The sequence below is a fragment of the Oncorhynchus nerka genome, linkage group LG4 (assembly GCF_034236695.1).
Source record: "Oncorhynchus nerka isolate Pitt River linkage group LG4, Oner_Uvic_2.0, whole genome shotgun sequence".
Taxonomy (NCBI): Eukaryota; Metazoa; Chordata; class Actinopteri; order Salmoniformes; family Salmonidae; genus Oncorhynchus; species Oncorhynchus nerka.
Window position 1 is genome coordinate 27764978 of NC_088399.1, and position 21549 is coordinate 27786526.

Consider the following 21549-nt stretch of genomic DNA (forward strand, 5'->3'; position numbering starts at 1 on the left):
CATCTGATGTCAGACAGAGTTGTTGTTCTCATCTTATGTCAGACAGAGTTGTTGTTCTCATCTTATGTCAGACAGGGTTGTTGTTCTCATCTTATGTCAGACAGAGTTGTTGTTCTCCTTTTATGTCAGACAGAGTTGTTGTTCTCATTTTATGTCAGACAGAGTTGTTGTTCTCATCTGATGTCAGACAGAGTTGTTGTTCTCCTTTTATGTCAGACAGGGTTGTTGTTCTCATCTTATGTCAGACAGGGTTGTTGTTCTCATTTTATGTCAGACAGAGTTGTGGTTCTCATCTTATGTCAGACAGGGTTGTTGTTCTCATCTGATGTCAGACAGAGTTGTTGTTCTCATTTTATGTCAGACAGAGTTGTTGTTCTCCTTTTATGTCAGACAGAGTTGTGGTTCTCATCTTATGTCAGACAGAGTTGTTGTTCTCATCTTATGTCAGACAGAGTTGTTGTTCTCATCTTATGTCAGACAGGGTTGTGGTTCTCATCTTATGTCAGACAGGGTTGTTGTTCTCATCTTATGTCAGACAGGGTTGTTGTTCTCATCTTATGTCAGACAGGGTTGTGGTTCTCATCTTATGTCAGACAGGGTTGTTGTTCTCATCTTATGTCAGACAGAGTTGTTGTTCTCATTTTATGTCAGACAGAGTTGTTGTTCTCATTTTATGTCAGACAGAGTTGTTGTTCTCATTTTATGTCAGACAGAGTTGTGGTTCTCATCTTATGTCAGACAGGGTTGTTGTTCTCATCTGATGTCAGACAGAGTTGTTGTTCTCATTTTATGTCAGACAGAGTTGTTGTTCTCATCTTATGTCAGACAGGGTTGTGGTTCTCATCTTATGTCAGACAGGGTTGTGGTTCTCATCTTATGTCAGACAGAGTTGTGGTTCTCATCTTATGTCAGACAGAGTTGTGGTTCTCATCTTATGTCAGACAGGGTTGTGGTTCTCATCTTATGTCAGACAGAGTTGTTGTTCTCATCTTATGTCAGACAGGGTTGTGGTTCTCATCTTATGTCAGACAGAGTTGTTGTTCTCATCTTATGTCAGACAGGGTTGTGGTTCTCATCTTATGTCAGACAGGGTTGTGGTTCTCATCTTATGTCAGACAGGGTTGTTGTTCTCATCTTATGTCAGACAGGGTTGTGGTTCTCATCTTATGTCAGACAGGGTTGTTGTTCTCATCTTATGTCAGACAGGGTTGTGGTTCTCATCTTATGTCAGACAGAGTTGTGGTTCTCATCTTATGTCAGACAGGGTTGTGGTTCTCATCTTATGTCAGACAGGGTTGTGGTTCTCATCTTATGTCAGACAGGGTTGTGGTTCTCATCTTATGTCAGACAGGGTTGTTGTTCTCATCTTATGTCAGACAGAGTTGTGGTTCTCATCTTATGTCAGACAGAGTTGTTGTTCTCATCTTATGTCAGACAGGGTTGTGGTTCTCATCTTATGTCAGACAGAGTTGTGGTTCTCATCTTATGTCAGACAGAGTTGTTGTTCTCATCTTATGTCAGACAGGGTTGTTGTTCTCATCTTATGTCAGACAGGGTTGTGGTTCTCATCTTATGTCAGACAGGGTTGTTGTTCTCATCTTATGTCAGACAGAGTTGTTGTTCTCATTTTATGTCAGACAGAGTTGTTGTTCTCATTTGATGTCAGACAGAGTTGTTGTTCTCATTTTATGTCAGACAGAGTTGTGGTTCTCATCTTATGTCAGACAGGGTTGTTGTTCTCATCTGATGTCAGACAGTGTTGTTGTTCTCATTTTATGTCAGATAGAGTTGTTGTTCTCCTTTTATGTCAGACAGAGTTGTTGTTCTCATCTTATGTCAGACAGAGTTGTTGTTCTCATTTTATGTCAGACAGAGTTGTTGTTCTCATCTTATGTCAGACAGGGTTGTGGTTCTCATCTTATGTCAGACAGAGTTGTTGTTCTCATCTTATGTCAGACAGGGTTGTGGTTCTCATCTTATGTCAGACAGAGTTGTGGTTCTCATCTTATGTCAGACAGGGTTGTGGTTCTCATCTTATGTCAGACAGGGTTGTGGTTCTCATCTTATGTCAGACAGGGTTGTTGTTCTCATCTTATGTCAGACAGGGTTGTTGTTCTCATCTTATGTCAGACAGGGTTGTTGTTCTCATCTTATGTCAGACAGGGTTGTGGTTCTCATCTTATGTCAGACAGGGTTGTGGTTCTCATCTTATGTCAGACAGAGTTGTTGTTCTCATCTTATGTCAGACAGGGTTGTTGTTCTCATCTTATGTCAGACAGAGTTGTTGTTCTCATCTGATGTCAGACAGAGTTGTTGTTCTCATCTGATGTCAGACAGAGTTGTTGTTCTCATCTTATGTCAGACAGGGTTGTGGTTCTCATCTTATGTCAGACAGAGTTGTTGTTCTCATCTGATGTCAGACAGAGTTGTTGTTCTCATCTTATGTCAGACAGAGTTGTTGTTCTCATCTTATGTCAGACAGGGTTGTTGTTCTCATCTTATGTCAGACAGAGTTGTTGTTCTCCTTTTATGTCAGACAGAGTTGTTGTTCTCATTTTATGTCAGACAGAGTTGTTGTTCTCATCTGATGTCAGACAGAGTTGTTGTTCTCCTTTTATGTCAGACAGGGTTGTTGTTCTCATCTTATGTCAGACAGGGTTGTTGTTCTCATTTTATGTCAGACAGAGTTGTGGTTCTCATCTTATGTCAGACAGGGTTGTTGTTCTCATCTGATGTCAGACAGAGTTGTTGTTCTCATTTTATGTCAGACAGAGTTGTTGTTCTCCTTTTATGTCAGACAGAGTTGTGGTTCTCATCTTATGTCAGACAGAGTTGTTGTTCTCATCTTATGTCAGACAGAGTTGTTGTTCTCATCTTATGTCAGACAGAGTTGTTGTTCTCATCTTATGTCAGACAGAGTTGTTGTTCTCATCTTATGTCAGACAGAGTTGTTGTTCTCATCTTATGTCAGACAGAGTTGTTGTTCTCATCTTATGTCAGACAGGGTTGTTGTTCTCATCTTATGTCAGACAGAGTTGTTGTTCTCATCTTATGTCAGACAGAGTTGTTGTTCTCATCTTATGTCAGACAGGGTTGTTGTTCTCATCTTATGTCAGACAGGGTTGTGGTTCTCATCTTATGTCAGACAGAGTTGTTGTTCTCATCTTATGTCAGACAGGGTTGTTGTTCTCATCTTATGTCAGACAGGGTTGTTGTTCTCATCTTATGTCAGACAGAGTTGTGGTTCTCATCTTATGTCAGACAGGGTTGTTGTTCTCATCTTATGTCAGACAGAGTTGTTGAGGTAAAGTCAGAATGGCAGCTGGCAGGTTTGTCATGTCATCTGGTTTGCACTCATGAGGTCTATCCCTCACACTTTCTGTATCTCTCTCTGTATCTCTCTCTCAATTCAATTCAATTTGCTTTATTGGCATGACGTAACAATGTACATATTGCCAAAACTTACTTTGGAGATTTACAATATTAACATAATTAAAATAATAATAATCAGTAACACCAATAATCAAGGGTCAAAATAACCATACATTGAGCAAAAACAATACAATAAGCATAGAGGACAGGTTGGTTGGTCTGTCAGACACTGTCCCTCATCTTATGGCAGGCAGCAATGTACATAGTGAGCTGCAAACCCACAGCTGTCTGCGTCCTCCCCCAACAGGATGGGTAGCCAGGATGGGTAGCCTATTCTCATCAGAGAGGTCTTTGAAACCTTGAATAAGGGTTTCAATTCTGGGGAAATGACATTCTTGTTTAATATTTTTGACATTTTGTCAGAAAATGCAGCTCTGTCTCCGGTTCTGCTGTGGTGCAGTGGTTGCACATTCTTTCCTCTACAGGGAGCCATGTTTTCCTGTGTTTAACCTTCTTAATGGAAAGGCTGTGCTCACTGAGCCTGCACTTTGTCAAGGTGTTTCTAAGGTTTTGATCAGTAAAAATGGTCAAATAGTTAGCCACAGTGTACTGTCGATTTAGGACCAGATAGTACTGCATATTGCTTTGTGCTTGTGTTTCCCAATAGGTAATATAGTTTTGTTTTGATTGTGTTGTAATTTGGTTTATTCTGATTGATTGGATGTTTTGGTCCTGAGGCTTCAGTGTGTTAGTAGAACAGGTTTGTGAATTCAGCCCCAGGACCAGCTGGATGAGGGGACTCTTTTCTTTGCTCAGCTCTTGGCATTGCACGGCTTGGTAATGATATGAGAGGGGGTCACTGTATTTTAGATGTTTCCAAAACGTAATTGCTCTTTTGTTATTATTATTTTTTATTATTAGTGGATTTTGGCCTAATTCTGCCCTGCATGCAGTGTTTGTAGTTTTCCTCTGGACACGTAGGAGGATCTTACAGAACTCTGCATGCAGGGTTTCAATTGGGTGTTTGTCCTATTGGGTGATGTCTTGTTTTACAAGTGTACCCCATACCTGCTGCCATAAAGTGCAATTGGTTCAATGACACATTCAATTAGTTTTAGCCAAATTGTTATAGGTATTTGAATTTGAATTTGTTTTTTAAAAACCTGTTAGGGATAGGAAGAATACTGCCCCCTTTGGAGGAAGTGCGTGCCCATAGAAAACTGAAAATAAATCTGTCCAAAATTGCTAATATATGCATATAATAATAATTATTGGATAGAAAACACTCTAAAGCTTCTAAAACCGTTTGAAATATGTCTGTAAGTATAGCAGAACTCACAGGGCAGAACTCACAGGGCAGCCATTCTCCCAAACGATTTCTCTCATCAGGAAAGTTGGGCCAACTTTGACGTCATCGCCCCCACCCTTCCCAACCAGCTATGGATCTGGGATCAGTTTCTATGTCTTCGGCGAGATGTCTTCTTTCAATAGGGCGTTTCATTGTGAAAATCCCGCGATCTTTCACCCTTTGGCGGGCAAAAACCTTGGTGTCACGCGAAAATACATGCACTCTCCTGCGCGCGTTGCGCCTGGAGTGCCCTTTGTTCCAGGAATCACGACACGATGTCAGTTTGTCTGTTCGAGTTGAGAATTGTTTTGCACGTTTAGAACATCCTAAAGCTTGATTCTGCACTTAGTTTGACCAGTTTAGTCGACATATAATATGTAATTTTGAAGTTTTGATGCGCAACCCCTCGAATTTTGGCTGCAATTCAGCTGGAATTTGTCGCGTTTGCTAACACAAAGACACACGAATTGAAACCAAACAATGTTTTGGGTAAGTATGACTTCTTCCACTACATTATGATCGAAAACCATCAAAGGTAAGGGAATATTTATGTTGTAATTTTGTGTTTCTGTTGACTCCAACATAGCGGAGAAATATTGCTTATGTCTGAGCACCGTACATTTACATTTAAGTCATTTAGCAGACGCTCTTATCCAGAGCGACTTACAAATTGGTGCATTCACCTTATGACATCCAGTGGAACAGTAGTGCATCTAAATCTTTTAAGGGGGGGTGAGAGGGATTACTTTATCCTATCCTAGGTATTCCTTAAAGAGGTGGGGTTTCAGGAAGGTGGTGATTGACTCCGCTGTCCAGATTATTGAAAAATGAACGATTTCTGTAACGTTAAAAAGAAATGTGACAAAGCGATTGCATTAAGAAGGAGTGTATCTTTCTAACTATATGTAGAACATGTATATTTAGTCAAAGTTTATGATGTGTATTGCTGTTATCTGGCGTTATCTGGCGGAGTTATCATAATTTCTCCGGACATTTTTGTAGCATTTTTTGAACATGGCGTCAATGTAAACAGAGATTTATGGATATGAATTGCATATTATTGAAAAAAACATAAATGTACTGTGTAACATGTGTAACATGTCCTATTACTGTCATCTGACGAAGATTTTCAAAAGGTTAGTGAATTATTTTTCTTTTAGTCCTGCGTTTGTGATTGCATCTTTTGTTCGACAAAATGGCTATATATTAGCTGTGTCTTTGGTGGTGGTTTGACATAAATATGTGCTATGTTTTCGCCGTAAAACATTTTAGAAATCTGACTTGCTGGGTAGATGAACAAGGTGTTTATCTTTCATATTGGACTTGTTAATGTGTGGAGGTTAAATATTTCTAAGAATATTTTTGCATTCTGTGCGCCACTTTTTGAGTTGAGAGTGTGTGGGGGGGTGCCCTTGGGGAACCTGTAGCGTGAACAAGTTAATGGCGTAGAATGCCCTGCATGCTTTCTCTGTCAGTTCATTCACTGCCTTATTAAGGTGTCCAGTTGAGCTTATTTTTCAATCTATGTAATTGTAGTGTGTGTAGTACTCTATATATTTTGTACCAATTGAGAACTCACTCTCTCTCTCTGAATGCTGGGAATTGTATGAGTGAGTGCGAGTGTTGTGTAGAGTTAGATATCCTGGTTTTTCTTTTACGTTTCCTTTTCTTGGTGGTATCTTTTTTTCTTCCTCTGCATGATTACGGTTATCAATTTTTTTATTTAGTTGTTGTGGTAGAATTAAGTATATTGTTGTTCGTGTCGAAATTACCCTGGCTTTGGCGGGGATGGCGACCCACATGGGGACGCCGTCTCTGTCACTTCGGCACGGCTTTAGGTGTGTTACTGAAGCTACTGTCACTGGAGGAGTTTTTGGTCGAGAGAAGGCATGCTATGAGAATGTTGCTTATGCGTCATGGATGAATAAAGCGGTGGTGTTTTTTCTTAAAGAAGAGTGTCTTGTTGATCGTATGGTTGAGCATGGCGTACTTCTTAAAGAAGAGCGTCTTGTAGATCGTATGGTTGAGCATGGTGTACTTCTTAAAGAAGAGCGTCTTGTTGATCGTATGGTTGAGCATGGCGTACTTCTTAAAGAAGTGTCTTGTTGATTGTATGGTTGAGCATGGTGTACTTCTTAAAGAAGAGAGTCTTGTTGATCGGATGGTTGAGCATGGCGTACTTCTTAAAGAAGAGTGTCTGGTAGATCGGATGGTTGAGCATGGCGTACTTCTTAAAGAAGAGCGTCTTGTTGATCGTATGGTTGAGCATGGCGTACTTCTTAAAGAAGAGAGTCTTGTTGATCGTATGGTTGAGCATGATGTACTTCTTAAAGAAGAGTGTCTGGTAGATCGGATGGTTGAGCATGGCGTACTTCTTAAAGAAGAGCGTCTTGTTGATCGTATGGTTGAGCATGGCGTACTTCTTAAAGCTATGTTTATTCTAGTTACGCCACTTTTTTTCTCTGTCAACAAGGGTAACGATTTCGAATATACCACCGTTTATTCCCATTGAGCTATTGCCATAAGCGATATGCTTGCCCGAAAAGGGAGAAGGCGGAGGGAGGGGCGCAGGTGGTCCTCGTAACGCCTGGGCCCAGTGATGTAGGGAGAAGTGGGTCGACAGTGGTTGAGCAGCCACACGCACCTGTTTCTGAGGAACAAGTTGTCAGTGTTGAGGGCACGGAGTTGCAACTTGTACCAGATGAGAATGCTATGCAGCAGAAAAATATTGTTGTAGAAGGTAAGGACAGATCTGAAGAATCATTTCCAGACTGGAGTTGCCCAGTACGAGTGCTGGGGTACAGGAGGGGGGTCATGTGGAGCTAGGCTCCCAGGTAGTGGAGGAGATGCCCACTACGAGTAATGGGGTACAGGAGGGGGCTCAGGTGGGGCTAGTCTCCCAGGTAGTGGAGGAGATGCCTGGTACGAGTGATGGGTTGCAAGGGGGGAGTGTTGAGAGGGATGTGGTAGAGGGGAGTCAGTGGTCTGTGGGCTCAGTTGAGGAGGATAAGAATATGGATATCTCTCCTGATACGATAGCAGCTGATGAAGACTCAATTTACAGTCTAGAGGAGGTAAATGGGTTCCTGGATCAGACTTTTGGGAAATCTGTGAAATTGGCAGATTTTTTTGATGTTGATAAGTTTGTGAGGTCAGCTGTGGTGTTACAGAAGACAGTGGGGTTAGACAATCTGAGTGAGGAGAAGTGTTTTCGCTTGAGGACATTTACTACTGCTGTCACTGCAGCAAAAGGTAGTGGGAAACGTGGTCAGCTTCTTAGGGCTGCAATCCCGTTAACGCGATTGATATGACAACAGCCAGTGAAAGTGCAGAGCGCCAAATTCAAACAACAGAAATCTCATAATTAACATTCCTCAAATATACATGTATCTTATACCATTTTAAAGGTAATTTTGTTGTTAATCCCACCAAAGTGTCCGATTTCAAATAGGCTTTACAGCGAAAGCACCACAAACAATTATGTTAGGTCACCGCCAAGTCACAGAAAAAAATCTGCCATTTTTTCAGCCAAAGTGAGGCTAACTAAAAAGTACAAATAGAGATATTGTTAATCACTAACCTTTAACCTCATAGTCCGCCCAAACCCGTATGCGGTAGCGTAACTACAGCCTCAAGCTCATTACCATAACGCAACGTTAGCGATTTCTAAAAATCGCAAATGAAATGAAATAAATATGCCTGTTCTCAAGCTTATCCTTTTCTTAACAATCCTGTCGTCTCAGATTTTCAAAATATGCTTTAGAACCAGAGAAAATCACTAATTTGTGTAAGAGTGGTGATAGCTAGCTTAGCATTAGCGTTAGCATTTAGCACGCAACATATTCACAAAAACCAGCCAAGGAATCAAATCAAATAATTTACCTTTGAAGAACTTCAGATGTTTCAATGAGGAGACTCTCAGTTACATAGCAGATGTCCAGTTTTTCCTGAAAGATTCTTGTGTAGGACACATCGTTCCCTTTTGTTACTATGCATTTGGCTACCGAAACTAACCGAAAATTCAGTCACCTACATGTCGAACTTTTTCCGAATTAACTCCATAATATCGACTGAAACATGGAAAACGTTGTTTGAATCAATCCTGAAGGTGGTTTGTCATATTTCTCTCCATTGAAAGCACCGTCCTTGTAGCCTGGTTTGTTCTGAGATTTGAATGGAAAAATACCGGGACCTGACTTTTGCGCACCAATTGCCACACAGACACCAAGGGGGACACTTGGCAATTGTAGTCTCTTATGGTCAATCTTCCAATGATATGCCTACAAATACGTCACAATGCTGCAAAGACCTTGGGGAAACAAGAGAAAGAGTCCGTTCATTCCTGTCGCATTCACAGCCATATAAGGCGATCATGGAAAACGTAGCCTCAGAAATCCTATGCATTTCCTGGTCGGTCATACATCTTGGTTTTGCCCGAAGCATTTGTTCTAAGGGACTCACAGTGAAAATCTTTGCATTTCTGGAAACGTAAGACTGTCTTCTTTCCAAAACTATCAATTCCAAGCATATTCGAGCATCTTTTCGTGACAAAATATTACGCTTAAAACAGGCACGTCTTTTTATCCAAAAATGAAATACTGCCCCTAGAGTCTTAACAGGTTAATGATCTTCATTAGATGACACTCATATGACTTCATGTTACACAATACATATATGTTTTGTTCGATAAAGTGCATATTTATATAAAACAATCTCACTATACATTGGCGCGTTATGTTCACTAGTTCCAAAAACATCCGGTGATATTGCAGAGAGCCACATCATTTTACAGAAATACTCATTAAAAATGTTGATGAAAATACAATTGTTAGACATGGAAATATAGATAGACTTCTCCTTAATGCAACCGCTGTGTCAGATTTCAAAACAGATTTACGGAAAAAGCAAACCATGCAATAAACTGAGTACAGCTTTCAGACAACAAAGCAGCTAAAAAGATTTCCGCCATATTGGGTAGTCAACATTAGTCATAAATAGAATTATAAATATTCACTTACCTTTGTTGATCTTCATCAGAATGCACTCCCAGGAATCCCAGTTCCACATTAAATGTTTAATTTAGTTTGATAATGTCCATCATTTATGTCCAAGAGCTACTTTTGTTAGCACGTTTGGTAAACAAATCCAAAGTCATGAAGCGCGTTCCCTAGTTGCAGACGAAATGTCAAAAAGTTCCGTTACTGTCTGTAGAAACATGTCAAACGATGTATGGAATCAATCTTTAGGATGTTTTTAACATTAAACTTCAATAATATTCCAACCGGAGAATTCCTTTGTCTTCAGAAAAGCAAAGGAACGGGAGTTACCTCTCATGTGAAATGTGCATGACCAGCGGATGACTGCTGGCAGACCTCTGACTCATTCCTCTCTCATTCGGTCCCACTTCACAGTAGAATCCTCAAACAAGTTTCTAAAAACGGTTGACATCTAGTGGAAGCCTTAGGAAGTGCAACATAACCAATATCCCACTGTGTATTCAATAGGGGCTGGGTTGAAAATCGACCAGCCTCAGATATCCCACTTCCTGTTTGGATTTCTTCTCAGGTTTATGCCTGCCATATGAGTTCTGTTATACTCACAGACATCATTCAAACAGTTTTAGAAACTTCAGAGTGATAATAATAATATGCATATATTAGCAACTGGGACTGAGGAGCAGGCAGTTTACTCTGGGCACCTTTCATCCAAGCTACTCAATACTGCCCCTGCAGCCATAAGAAGTTAAGAGAAAAATAAAACATTTACATTTACATTTAAGTCATTTAGCAGACGCTCTTATCCAGAGCGACTTACAAATTGGTGCTTTCACCTTATGACATCCAGTGGAACAGCCACTTTACAATAGTGCATCTAGGTCTTTTAAGGGGGGGAGGGGGAGAAGGCAGGTGATGATGATCTTGCCTCATATGGTGTTTTTTTTCTCCCTGTCTGGTTTCTCTGTGGTGTTTTCTGCTTTTCCTTTCTTTTTTCTATATGGAGGTAATAAGTAGAGTTTGACCGATTTAATCGAAATGGCCGATTAATTAGGGCAGATTTCAAGTTTTCATAACAATCGGAAATCTGTATTTTTGTGCCCCAATTTTAAATGTGTTATCTTTTTAAATGTATTTTATATACCTTTATGTAACTAGGCAAGTCAGTTAAGAACACATTCTTATTTTCAATGACGGCCTAGGAACGGTGGGTTAATTGCCTCGTTCAGGGGCAGAACGACAGATTTTCACCTTGTCAGCTCGGGGGATCCAATCTTGCAACCTTACAGTTAACTAGTCCAACGCAATAATGACCTGCCTCTCTCTTGTTGCACTCCACGAGGAGACTGCCTGTTACGCGAATGCAGTAAGCCAAGGTAAGTTGCTAGCTAGCATTAAACGTATCTTATAAAAAACAATCAATCATAATCATTAGTTAACTACACATGGTTGATGATATTACTAGATATTATCTAGCGTGTCCTGCGTTGCATATAATCTGACTGAGCATACAAGTATCTAAGTATCTGACTGAGCGGTGGTAGGCAGAACAGGCGCGTAAACATTCATTCAAACAGCACTTTCGTGCATTTTGCCAGCAGCTCTTCGTTGTGCGTCAAGCATTGCACTGTTTATGACTTCAAGCCTATCAACTCCTGAGATGAGGCTGGTGTAACCGAAGTGAAATGGCTAGCTAGTTAGCGAGCGCTAATAGCGTTTCAAATGTCACTCACTCTGAGCCTTCTAGTAGTTGTTCCCCTTGCTCTGCATGGGTAACGCTGCTTCGATGGTGGCTGTTGTCGTTGTGTTGCTGGTTCGAGCCCAGGGAGGAGCGAGGAGAGAGACGGAAGCTATACTGTTACACTGGCAATACTAAATTGCCTATAAGAACATCCAATAGTCAAAGGTTAATGAAATACAAATTGTATAGAGGGAAATAGTCCTATAATTCCAATAATAACTACAACCTAAAACTTCTTATCTGGGAATATTGAAGACTCATGTTAAAAGGAACTACCAGCTTTCATATGTTCTCATGTTCTGAGCAAGGAACTGAAACGTTAGCTTTCTTACATAGCACATATTGCACTTTTACTTTCTTCTCCAACACTTTGTTTTTGCATTATTTAAACCAAATTGAACATGTTTCATTATTTACTTGAGGCTAAATTGATTTTATTGATGTATTATATTAAGTTAAAATAAAAGTGTTCATTGTTCATTCAGTATTGTTGTAATTGTCATTATTACAAATATATATATATAAAGATCGGCCGATTAATCGGTATCGGCGTTGAAAAATCATAATCGGTCGACCTCTAGCTCAGATACATACAACCTGTCTAACGGATGAAATGCGCCAACATGCCGTGGATTTCTACTCTGCCCTCTATAAGGCGGAGGATTGTGATTCTCTGAGTACTGATCAGTTATTACAAGGTCTTCCTCAATTGGGCCCTGAGCAGAGAGTTTCTTTGGATTCTGACATTATTCTGCAGGAGCTGTCCACAGCAGTTATGCAGCTCTCATCAGGCCGAGCCCCTGGCATCGATGGTTTACCATCTGAGTTCTATAAGCACTTTTGGGGGTTTATTGGGGAGGAATTTTAAGACGTGGTGTGTGAATCTTTTCCTGAGGGTTGTCTTCCTGTATCTTGTCAACTTGCTGTGCTTTCATTGTTGCCAAAAAAGGGGGATTTGGCTCTCATAGAAAATTGGCGACCTGTTGCGTTGCTGTGTGCAGAATATAAAATTGTATCTAAATGTCTCTCAAACAGGTTGAAAGAATATCTGGGGTTGTTGGTCCACAAGGACCAGTCTGACTGTGTACCTGACCGCTCTATTGTTGATAATTTGTTTCTAATAAGAGATGTGTTAGACATTAGTAAACTGTCTGATGTGAATGTGGGTTTACTTTCAATGGATCAGGAGAAGGTTTTTGACCATGTGGACCACCAGTACTTGTTCAAAACAATGAAAGCCTTTGGGTTTGGGGATGTGTTTTTGTCTTGGATGAGTTTACTGTATGCTGTGGCCTCATGTATGGTGAAGGTGGGGGTGGTTTGAGTTGCCACATCCCCGTCCAAAGGGGTATCAGGCAGGGATGCCCAATTTCGGGACAGTAATATTGTCTGGCAATTGAACCAATGCTTTGTTTTTTAAGAGCGAGGCTTACTGGTTTTTCTGTGCCAGGAGTAATGAAGGGTCCCACGATAGCACTGTCTGCGTATGCAGATGATGTGACAGTTTTTATTACAGGGGATGAGGATGTTAAGGTTCTCTCAAATGCTTTAAAAGTGTATGAGAGGGCCTCCTCAGCTAGAGTCAATTGGGAAAAGAGTGAATCGCTGTGGGCAGGTCAGCTTCAGATAGGGTCCACTCCACGGTTACCAGAGGGGCTTCAGTGGGGAAGAGATGGGATGAAGACTGGGGTTTCTTCTAGGCTCTGATGTAATTTCAGAAAAATAACTGGGAGGGTGTAGTGCAGAAAGTGTGTGCCAGACTGTCAAGGTGGAAGTGGGTGCTACCCCAGCTGTCTTATAGGGGAAGGGTATTGGTAGCTAATAATCTTGCTGCCTCTACCCTGTGGCATAGACTAATGATTTTACAGCCACTGTGGGTCTGATACAAGAGCTTCAGAAGACCCTTATCAATTTATTTTGGTCAGGACAACATTGGATTAAAGCTACAGCCCTGTACCTGCAACTGCATTAGGGTGGGTAAGGTCTGGTGGACATTTCTTCCAGGATCATGGCTTTTCGGCTTCAAAAAAGCAGCCCAGAGACTGTTGCACAGTGACGGTTTTAGCTGGGTTGACACAGTCTACACATTGATGAGGAGAGCGGGCTGTTTGGGCTTAGACAAGCATCTTTTCTTCTTAAAGTTAGAGGGAGGTGATTTGTCTGATCGGACTCCATTTTATGAGTCTGTTATGCAGGCTTGAAGGGTTTTTGTCATGTCCCGTAAGGCCGTCACGCCACCAGGGATGTGGCTTTTTGAAGAGCCTCTTTTTTTATAACACTGCCATCCAGTCCCGTGCTATGGTTTCAGCCAGCCTACGTTCATGCCTGTTAGGTGTGGGGTGTACTAAGCTGGGTCATCTGATGCGGAGCAGGAGCAGATCGTTGGAGGAGCTGGGAGAAAGAGCAGGGATCCGATCATCTCTTCTACTGAGGAAGGTCGTAGATGAGGTCTGTAATTCTTTGCCAGTACTTCATCGACAATATGTGACTGACACTTCCAATTCTGATCGGTGGAAGGACGGTCTGGATTATGTGTTCCCTGCACTGATTGTATGTGCTGCGGCGGGGGATTTCGAGAAGGATGTGGGGATGCTGCTTTCCTTCGAGACCCCGGAGCTGGAGGAGTTCAAGGTGTTGGGAAAGAAGGCCATGTATAAAATCTGTGTAAAAGTGTCCTTTGCCTTTTCCCTGGATGGGGTAAAATCGATGAGGTGGGCGGGTGTGTTTGGTCCAGGTGCCTCCCCAAAAGGCTGTTGGAGGTCTTTATACAAACTGCCTATTGAAAAGAGGATAGCTGACCTACAATGGAGGATAATACATGGAGCCATAGCCACCAACATGCATCTGGTACACCTGGATCCTACTGTTGGGGAGGGGTGTCCATTCTGCATCTGGTACATCTGGATCCGACAGTTTAGGAAGGGTGTCCATTTTGTGCTGAGTCTGAAACTCTGGCACATTTTGTTTTTACAATGTCCCAGGTTGGTCGGGATGATTGACCTGATCACTAATTGGTTCTCAGCTCTGGGAGAGGTTTTCTCTTCCCAACTGTTTATATTTGGGCTAAAGTACAGGTTTAGTCAAAGGGGTGTAGTTACTTTGTTTAATTTTGTGTCAGGGGCAGCCAAATTAGCAATATGGAAGACCCGAAAGAACAGTATTAGGGGACAGGGGTCTGTGGATGGGTGGGAATGCTGGAGGGAATGTTGGCAGCGAGACAGAGTTGAGTTTGCCTATTACAAACTGGTTAACAATATTGAACTGTTTGAGTATATGGGGTATTTAGAGGCTGTTATGATTAGTTACTGTGGATGAGAATTTGGTGTTGTTTTTAATTGATGTGTAACTATGGTTTTGTATGAGTGTATATAGTGTTGTGAGCTCCCAGACCCAATAAAGATGATTTAAAATTCAAACTCTCTCTCTCTCACCAGGTGACTCTGATGCTGCTGGACCAGAGTAACAGGGAGCACATCATCGATGCCTTCCGGCCCGACGTCACTTCCTCCTCATTCCAGAGGCCTGTAAGTGAGATGAACATCGCCAGCGGCTGCCCGCTCTTCTGCCCGCTCTCCAAGCTCGACGCCAAGAACTCCTACATCCGCGACGACACCATTTTCATTAAGGCCATCGTGGATCTCACAGGCCTCTAGGATGCACCCTTTGAAGTGGAAGTGCAAGACAACCGAGCAGCAATGTGGCCATTCAGGCTTCATTTTGGCTGCTTTTTATGCACCATTTCAGCTCCATTTTGGTTCCGTTCGGGCCTATTTCAGTCCCCTTCATTAGTAGGGAGACTGACATGCTTGCTACCGTGTGCTGCATGTGGCTCCAGTTTGCCCAGCTCAGGAGGCCCTTGCACTGTTGTAGCTCTACCATCTCTTAATGCCACAATACTGGTTCCTCATGGTGCTTGAACCCCAGTTGGTGTATAGCTTTATTATTTGTATCCATGGAAATAACTCCAGAATATAGTCTCAATATTTAGTAGGACAGAACCTGTGGTATTTAAATGGGGATATGTGGCAATTGAATTGATTTGGAGGGCATCTTTTTCTCTTTGTTTTTCATAAGACTTCATTGGGTCTCAGAGAGAGTGAATTGTAGCTGTTAGAGAATAGCAAAAAGAGGGATATGAACCTTTTCCTTGTCAGTGTAGAAAACTGCCCCACTGCTTATTGCAGAAGTAGAGCTTATCGTGGCTTGGTGCAGCAGGGTATATTCACTTTATCTCTTGTTTCCGATCTCAACCCGAGTCATTTTGATTGTGGATATCGTGAGCTTCTCAATGCCATTGTTGAGTACATTTGCATAGACAAACGTGGAGTTATGTTATGAATAAGAATATGGGCATTTGTTTGCCTTTTTGCGCAAATTGCATGCGGGCTATCTTTTATTGGCCTTGGTGTTGAAGTGCTCGCTCTTTTCATTGGGCTGCTGAAGGGATCCTTCCTTGTTCGTTATTACACCTGTTAGTGAGTTAAACCATCTGTGATGGTGGACATTGCCTGCATGTCTTGGATCCAGGCATATACTTTTACATTTACTTGTTGGTGTTGCGTTTCTTGTTCCTCTTTAGGGGTTGAGGCTTATGGGATTGGTGGTTCGGTACATCTGTGGAAGATACAGTGGAGTTATCAGGGTGTTATAAGGCAGCTTGTCAATCAAAGCCTGAGGCATACAAGTGTATTTCTATCACTGGTAAATACATCAAGCTGGAAGAGCTTTCCCCTCCAGGATATGCTCATTACAGTAGCTCATATATCAACACATAGTACTGTGCCCCACCACAGATGTTAATACAGGTTCCATGAACTGAAGGAATGGTGTGTTCCTTGTTTTCTGTTCATATTACAGTGTGGTACATTTGTATGTAGTTTTGCTGCTATGTCAGATATGTTGGTGATGTAAAACAAATGTGTTGCGATCAATGCGAAATTTAGCACAGACAGTTGAAGGTGTAAAGTGGAAGGATAAAGAGAGATGTAACCACGAAGTGAAAACAAGTGAATGTGATGGTATACTTTGCCATTGGACCATAGTGGTTGATCATCGTTAATTGATGTTTGATGTAACTCTAGATAAATCCCATTAACCTGTGGGTGACAGTGAAACCTCTTAGTCTAGGTGGTAGTATTATGATTCATGAAGCCCCACAAATGACACTGACCAAAATGCTAAATCTGAGGAAATCCTTTAGATCTGAAATGTATCTGTAGGTTGTATGCTTGTCCATTAGGGGGTGCTGTTTTACTTGGTACGCCTGTGTGCGTCCCCAATAGTCTTCCCCCTCTGGACTTGTGTAGGAGTTTTCACCTGCCTGTTTTGAAACCAGTCTTGACCTGTTTTGAAACCTCTCTGTGCATGGGAGGGTTCAATTCATATTCAGTATCGCAGTTCGTGGTTGGCTTACCTCGTAGACCAATGGCCAATGCATTTATTTGCATTTATTTGGAGGAGTATAAATAAAGATGTTAGAGTTATTATTATGTCATATCTCGCACAGCTTCTGTTCAACACAAGCTGATGCCTATATATATATATATATATATATATTCATAAGAATTTATAAATATAATATCATAATGTTGAACAATTCAATATATTGATGTTACTATACCCATATTGTTATTAATAAATATAATATAGTTGAATATATTATTAATGATATAAATAATACCTACTTTTTGTTTGTCGAGGTGGTTTAAGACAAGTCTGGAAAACCCCTTAAAGTAACCCAAATACATCAAATGCTGTGCCACATAATACCAACCATGGCACCCCATTCTCCTGGGTTAACTGAGGGTTAAAAACCAAAATATGAAGTGGTTGTGTTTACATTCCCCAAAATGACCCTTTAAAGGTTCCCACAGTAATTCTGTGTCACATAACTGTGCTTCTCAACCTTTTCTGTACCACTGGGGCCGGAAAACAATGGTCCCACTTGTACCAAGAACCGTCAAGTTGCTATGGTCCTTCCTCCTCGAAGGACTCCTTAGGCCTATATCAAAACAGCACTTGAGATCTGGCTACATTATTGTCAGCTAACCATCTGATGGACCGGTCAGCAGCATCCCTGGGACTGGTGCCAGTCCTCAGGCCAGAGGTTGAGGACCACTGATTTTTTGTCTTCTGAGAAAGGGTGCGTTGGTTGTTATTATAGGTAGTATTTGCGCTCTGAACATCATATTTGTGCAGTCAGTGAATATGGTGTTTGGTCCTTTGATGGTTATAGACAGGGTTTGGTTCTGCAGGAGTTGATTCTGACTATGTTCATTATAGGGCGAATCCCTCCTGCAGAGGTAGCTTTTTTAGCATCAAACTGGAGAAGTTGTTCAGTCAGTTTACAGCCCTCAACGAAAAGGAATTCATATATATTATTTCCTTTCCATAAATACTTATTCTTGTGTTGTGCCAGAATGTTATATTACCTCCAAATTATTGCAAAAGCTGTGTTATACATTGTACTTGTATTCTATGCTAAAAAAATGGTGCCAAATATGCTTAGAGAAAAAAAAGATATTATGTACATATGAAGGTTTATGGTTTGTATTTTTGTTTCATTCCAATGTAATGCATGGGTCACTTTTGGAACCACCTAGACTGATGGAGTACTTTCAGCAAAATATCTCCTCATAATCCAATAATATACCTTTCTTTAGGTCTCTGAATGTAAAGCTTTAATGCAGTGGTCCTTTACTCTTTCTGGGAGAGAAAACCAGTTCTGTTTTAACAGTTGTTGATGCAGTTGAATTTAATGAACTTTAATTGTGCACTTTGTATTATTTAAATGTGAAAAGGGTACTACTTTGTTCTGTGATGTGTATACTGTGAAGTCAGAGCTATATACATTCTGATTGGTTGATCCTGTATGTTCTCTATACGCTGTAAAGGCTGTAACAGGACATGTAGTATGCAATAAATCTGTCATTGGATTCCTGGGTTTTGTTTGTCTCATACCAAGTCTCTGTTTGTGTTGCAAATGGCACCCTATTCCCTATATTGTGCACTACTTTTGACCAGGACCCATGGAATATGGTGGACATTTGGGACACTGCCTCTGACTTCCATCTCTTTCCTGCTGGCTAGCGTGAGGGAGTCATTGGTTTTGTTGTTCCTGTATTCACCCAGAAGATGGTGCTGCTCACCATTGTTTTACACTGGTTGCCATCAGTACAGTTACCATGTATGATCTTCAAACAGGGATTATTCCACTCCTTTTAATGACATTTGGCCATCTGCCAGAGATAAAGATCTAATACACATTCTGGTTTCTGAGAATCACGGATTTACTCTCTGAGTCAAATACCCCCTTGACCGTATTCTGCGCCTTTTAATGAGGGACGAGTCATAGGCGAAGCAACTGAACCATGGACAGATTTATGTAACGGGCTCTTCATCGAGAAGAATAAATCACACAAATCATTGGAATATAGCAAATGGAAATAATAAATTATTCTATGTGGAGTAGATTTTATAGTGTGATTTGGCTCCTTGAATAGTTTCTATGTGTCTTTCAAAGGCATGATTGAGCCCTAGACTGATACCCACAATCCTTCTGTCAAGGATTCCATAATTTTATGTTTTGTGTGTACAAGAAATAGCCAAGGACCCCCGTTTCAGGAATCTACCGGCAAGTCTGCTTGGCAAACTTGTACTTTTGTCATGCTACAATACAAAAAATTCAACTGCACAATTGCAGTCAAGCAAATTATTTCCCTGACAGTGTTGGGACAATGAATAAAAACCTAATGACCCACATTTCACCATTGCGTCTTGTGCTTAACATTACAATACAATATCCACCTCACACAAATTCCAGTGAAACAAATTCCTTCCCAGACAGTCTTAGAGTGTCGGGTCTCTAACTGGAAGTTTCACTCTAACATATCCCAGAGAGGGGTACTCTAGTATAGTAGTGGTTGGGTGAGTCATGATTCATGATGGGACAGTGGAACTGAATTGGCAGTACCAAGGCTTTTCTACAGGAAGTGGTGGGAAGGGAAGACGACTGGCCCACACAGCCGTTGAGGCTCCTGTAGCTAGGGTTGCCGACCCTGCCCATTGGGCCTGGACTGGAAGCTCCTGGAGGATGGAGAAGTCGGCCTTTGAATCCCAGGGAGCAGTACATTTCTTACATGTCTAATTGAAATGAATGACTTAGTGTTAAAACTGCGAAAGGATTTCTACAATCTCCCAGAATGAGTTTGTTCTGACTTGGCAACCGACTTGGCTGCAGTTGTCACTAGTAGGATATGCTAGAAAGTATGACTGTCTATTAAGCACAAATGTGGTGTTCATGGTCTTGTTGATTAAGTCTAACAATGTTCAATTGTGCCACTTCTGTACATTATAGCATGGTCTGTCTGTTTGGGCTGAACCGAAACCCCTGGATAGGAGGAGAGTCCTCTGACATGGTGATGATTGGTAGGATAACACAGACCTAATACAGTGTTGCCAGTCTGCCCTCCAAAAAGAGATTAGAGGTTGCTGATGATAATTGATTAACTCTGGAAGAGTTAATTAACTCTGACCTGGTATCTGTCTGTAGTGGGCTTACAGCACCAACCAGTTAGTGAAATGTAATTTAGACATACAGAATGTGGCTCTATGCTAATGATAATAAGCATATCTAGTTTCCCTACTCTGGTCAGAGGGCATTCTACCAGCATATACACCCTCTGTGGGCAGAGGCCATATGCCATTATGCCATGATATCATTCAGGTTTATGTCTGTGTGTGAGTGTCAGAGGAGGCTGGTGGGAGGAGCTATAGGAGGATGGGCTCATTGTAATGACTGGAATGGAATTAATGGAATGGAGTCAAACATGTGGTTTCCAAATGTTTGATATGTTTGATACAGTTCCATTTAGTCCATTCCAGCGATTACAATGAGCCCATCCTCCTATTGCTCATCCCACCAGCCTCCTCTGGTGTATGTGTGTGCTTGCACACATTTTTTATGTGCGTGCGTGTGTGAGCGTGTGGGTGTGATTGTGTGTGTGTGAGAGCCATTATGACGTGATTTCATTTGGGTCCTTGCTTACACTCACCATGTGGTGTTTTCAGTAACAGGCTACCAGTGAGTCACTTCCTCTGTGCAGCCTGGAACCTCTTCATCACATGCTAGTGGAACATTATACTGGTCCAGTATGGCTGGGGAATGGAGCTTTCATTTCCATAGAGATGTAACTGGAGATGGTTCTCCTTGTGCATTGTGGTGGCTATTGTTTGTGAAATTGTTCCATTCCATTACTTATTGTCCATATTCAGATCTACACATATTCATCTTTCGATTAACATCGGGCCAAAACAATATACTGAAACTTACCGTAAGTCACCAACACTGTTTTCCTGCCATAGGAAATGAACCTGGGTTATATCAAGGTGTGTTCAGATATCTTGAGAAGACCTAATGTTGCAATGCTGCAGTTGCCAGCCAACAGCTTTTACTGTTTGTTTCTGGGCAAACATGAAAGGAGTTAGTCTGACCATCTGTCATGTTCACTTTTATATGACAGCGTTTTATTCAAGACCATGAGAAGAAGCTGGGGTGCTTAATCATACTTGGAGAGGCTGGAATCAGAAGGATACATCTTCGTGCTGTTTGGATAGAGGATTGGAATGGTGGAACCTTTTCAGCTAGTTGTGCCTGTTATAAAGATCATGGGAAAAGTGTGTGTGTGTGTGTGTGTGTGTGTGTGTGTGTGTGTGTGTGTGTGTGTGTGTGTGTGTGTGTGTGTGTGTGTGGAAAGGCAGATGAATAAGTGTGGAATTGTTGTGTCTGGTTTAAATCTTTGAGGTGAACCATGCATTGTAAAGTTCAAATAAGTTCATAATGCCTGCAGTAACTCTTCAAGACTATCTTCCTCTTAAAAAGTGACATTTTAAATCAGACACGAAGACAGGAAGGTGAGGGAGAGAGAGAGAGAGAAAGAGAAAGAGAGAGAGAAAACGTCGAAAGAGAGTTCACCCACATAGAGTACACACAATAAGAGACTGTATTGAAGAGGCAACAACTACACTGCTAATGGAGTAATGACACTAACATGTAATCACACTGAAGACAGTTGCTTCAAGTTGTCTAAGAAAAT

The 21549-nt window shown here is 41.3% G+C and overlaps 1 protein-coding gene across 1 annotated transcript in view; it reads left to right on the forward strand.

Annotated features, from left to right (window-relative positions):
* Positions 1–18390, forward strand: part of LOC115121365 (TNF receptor-associated factor 3) — a 41058-nt gene extending 22668 nt beyond the window's left edge. The window contains exon 25 of the mRNA XM_029650434.2: positions 14890–18390. Coding sequence (XP_029506294.2) covers positions 14890–15108 — 219 coding nt within the window. The 3' untranslated portion in view covers positions 15109–18390. The remainder of the gene's footprint in view (positions 1–14889) is intronic.
* The last annotated feature ends 3159 nt before the right edge of the window (positions 18391–21549 follow it).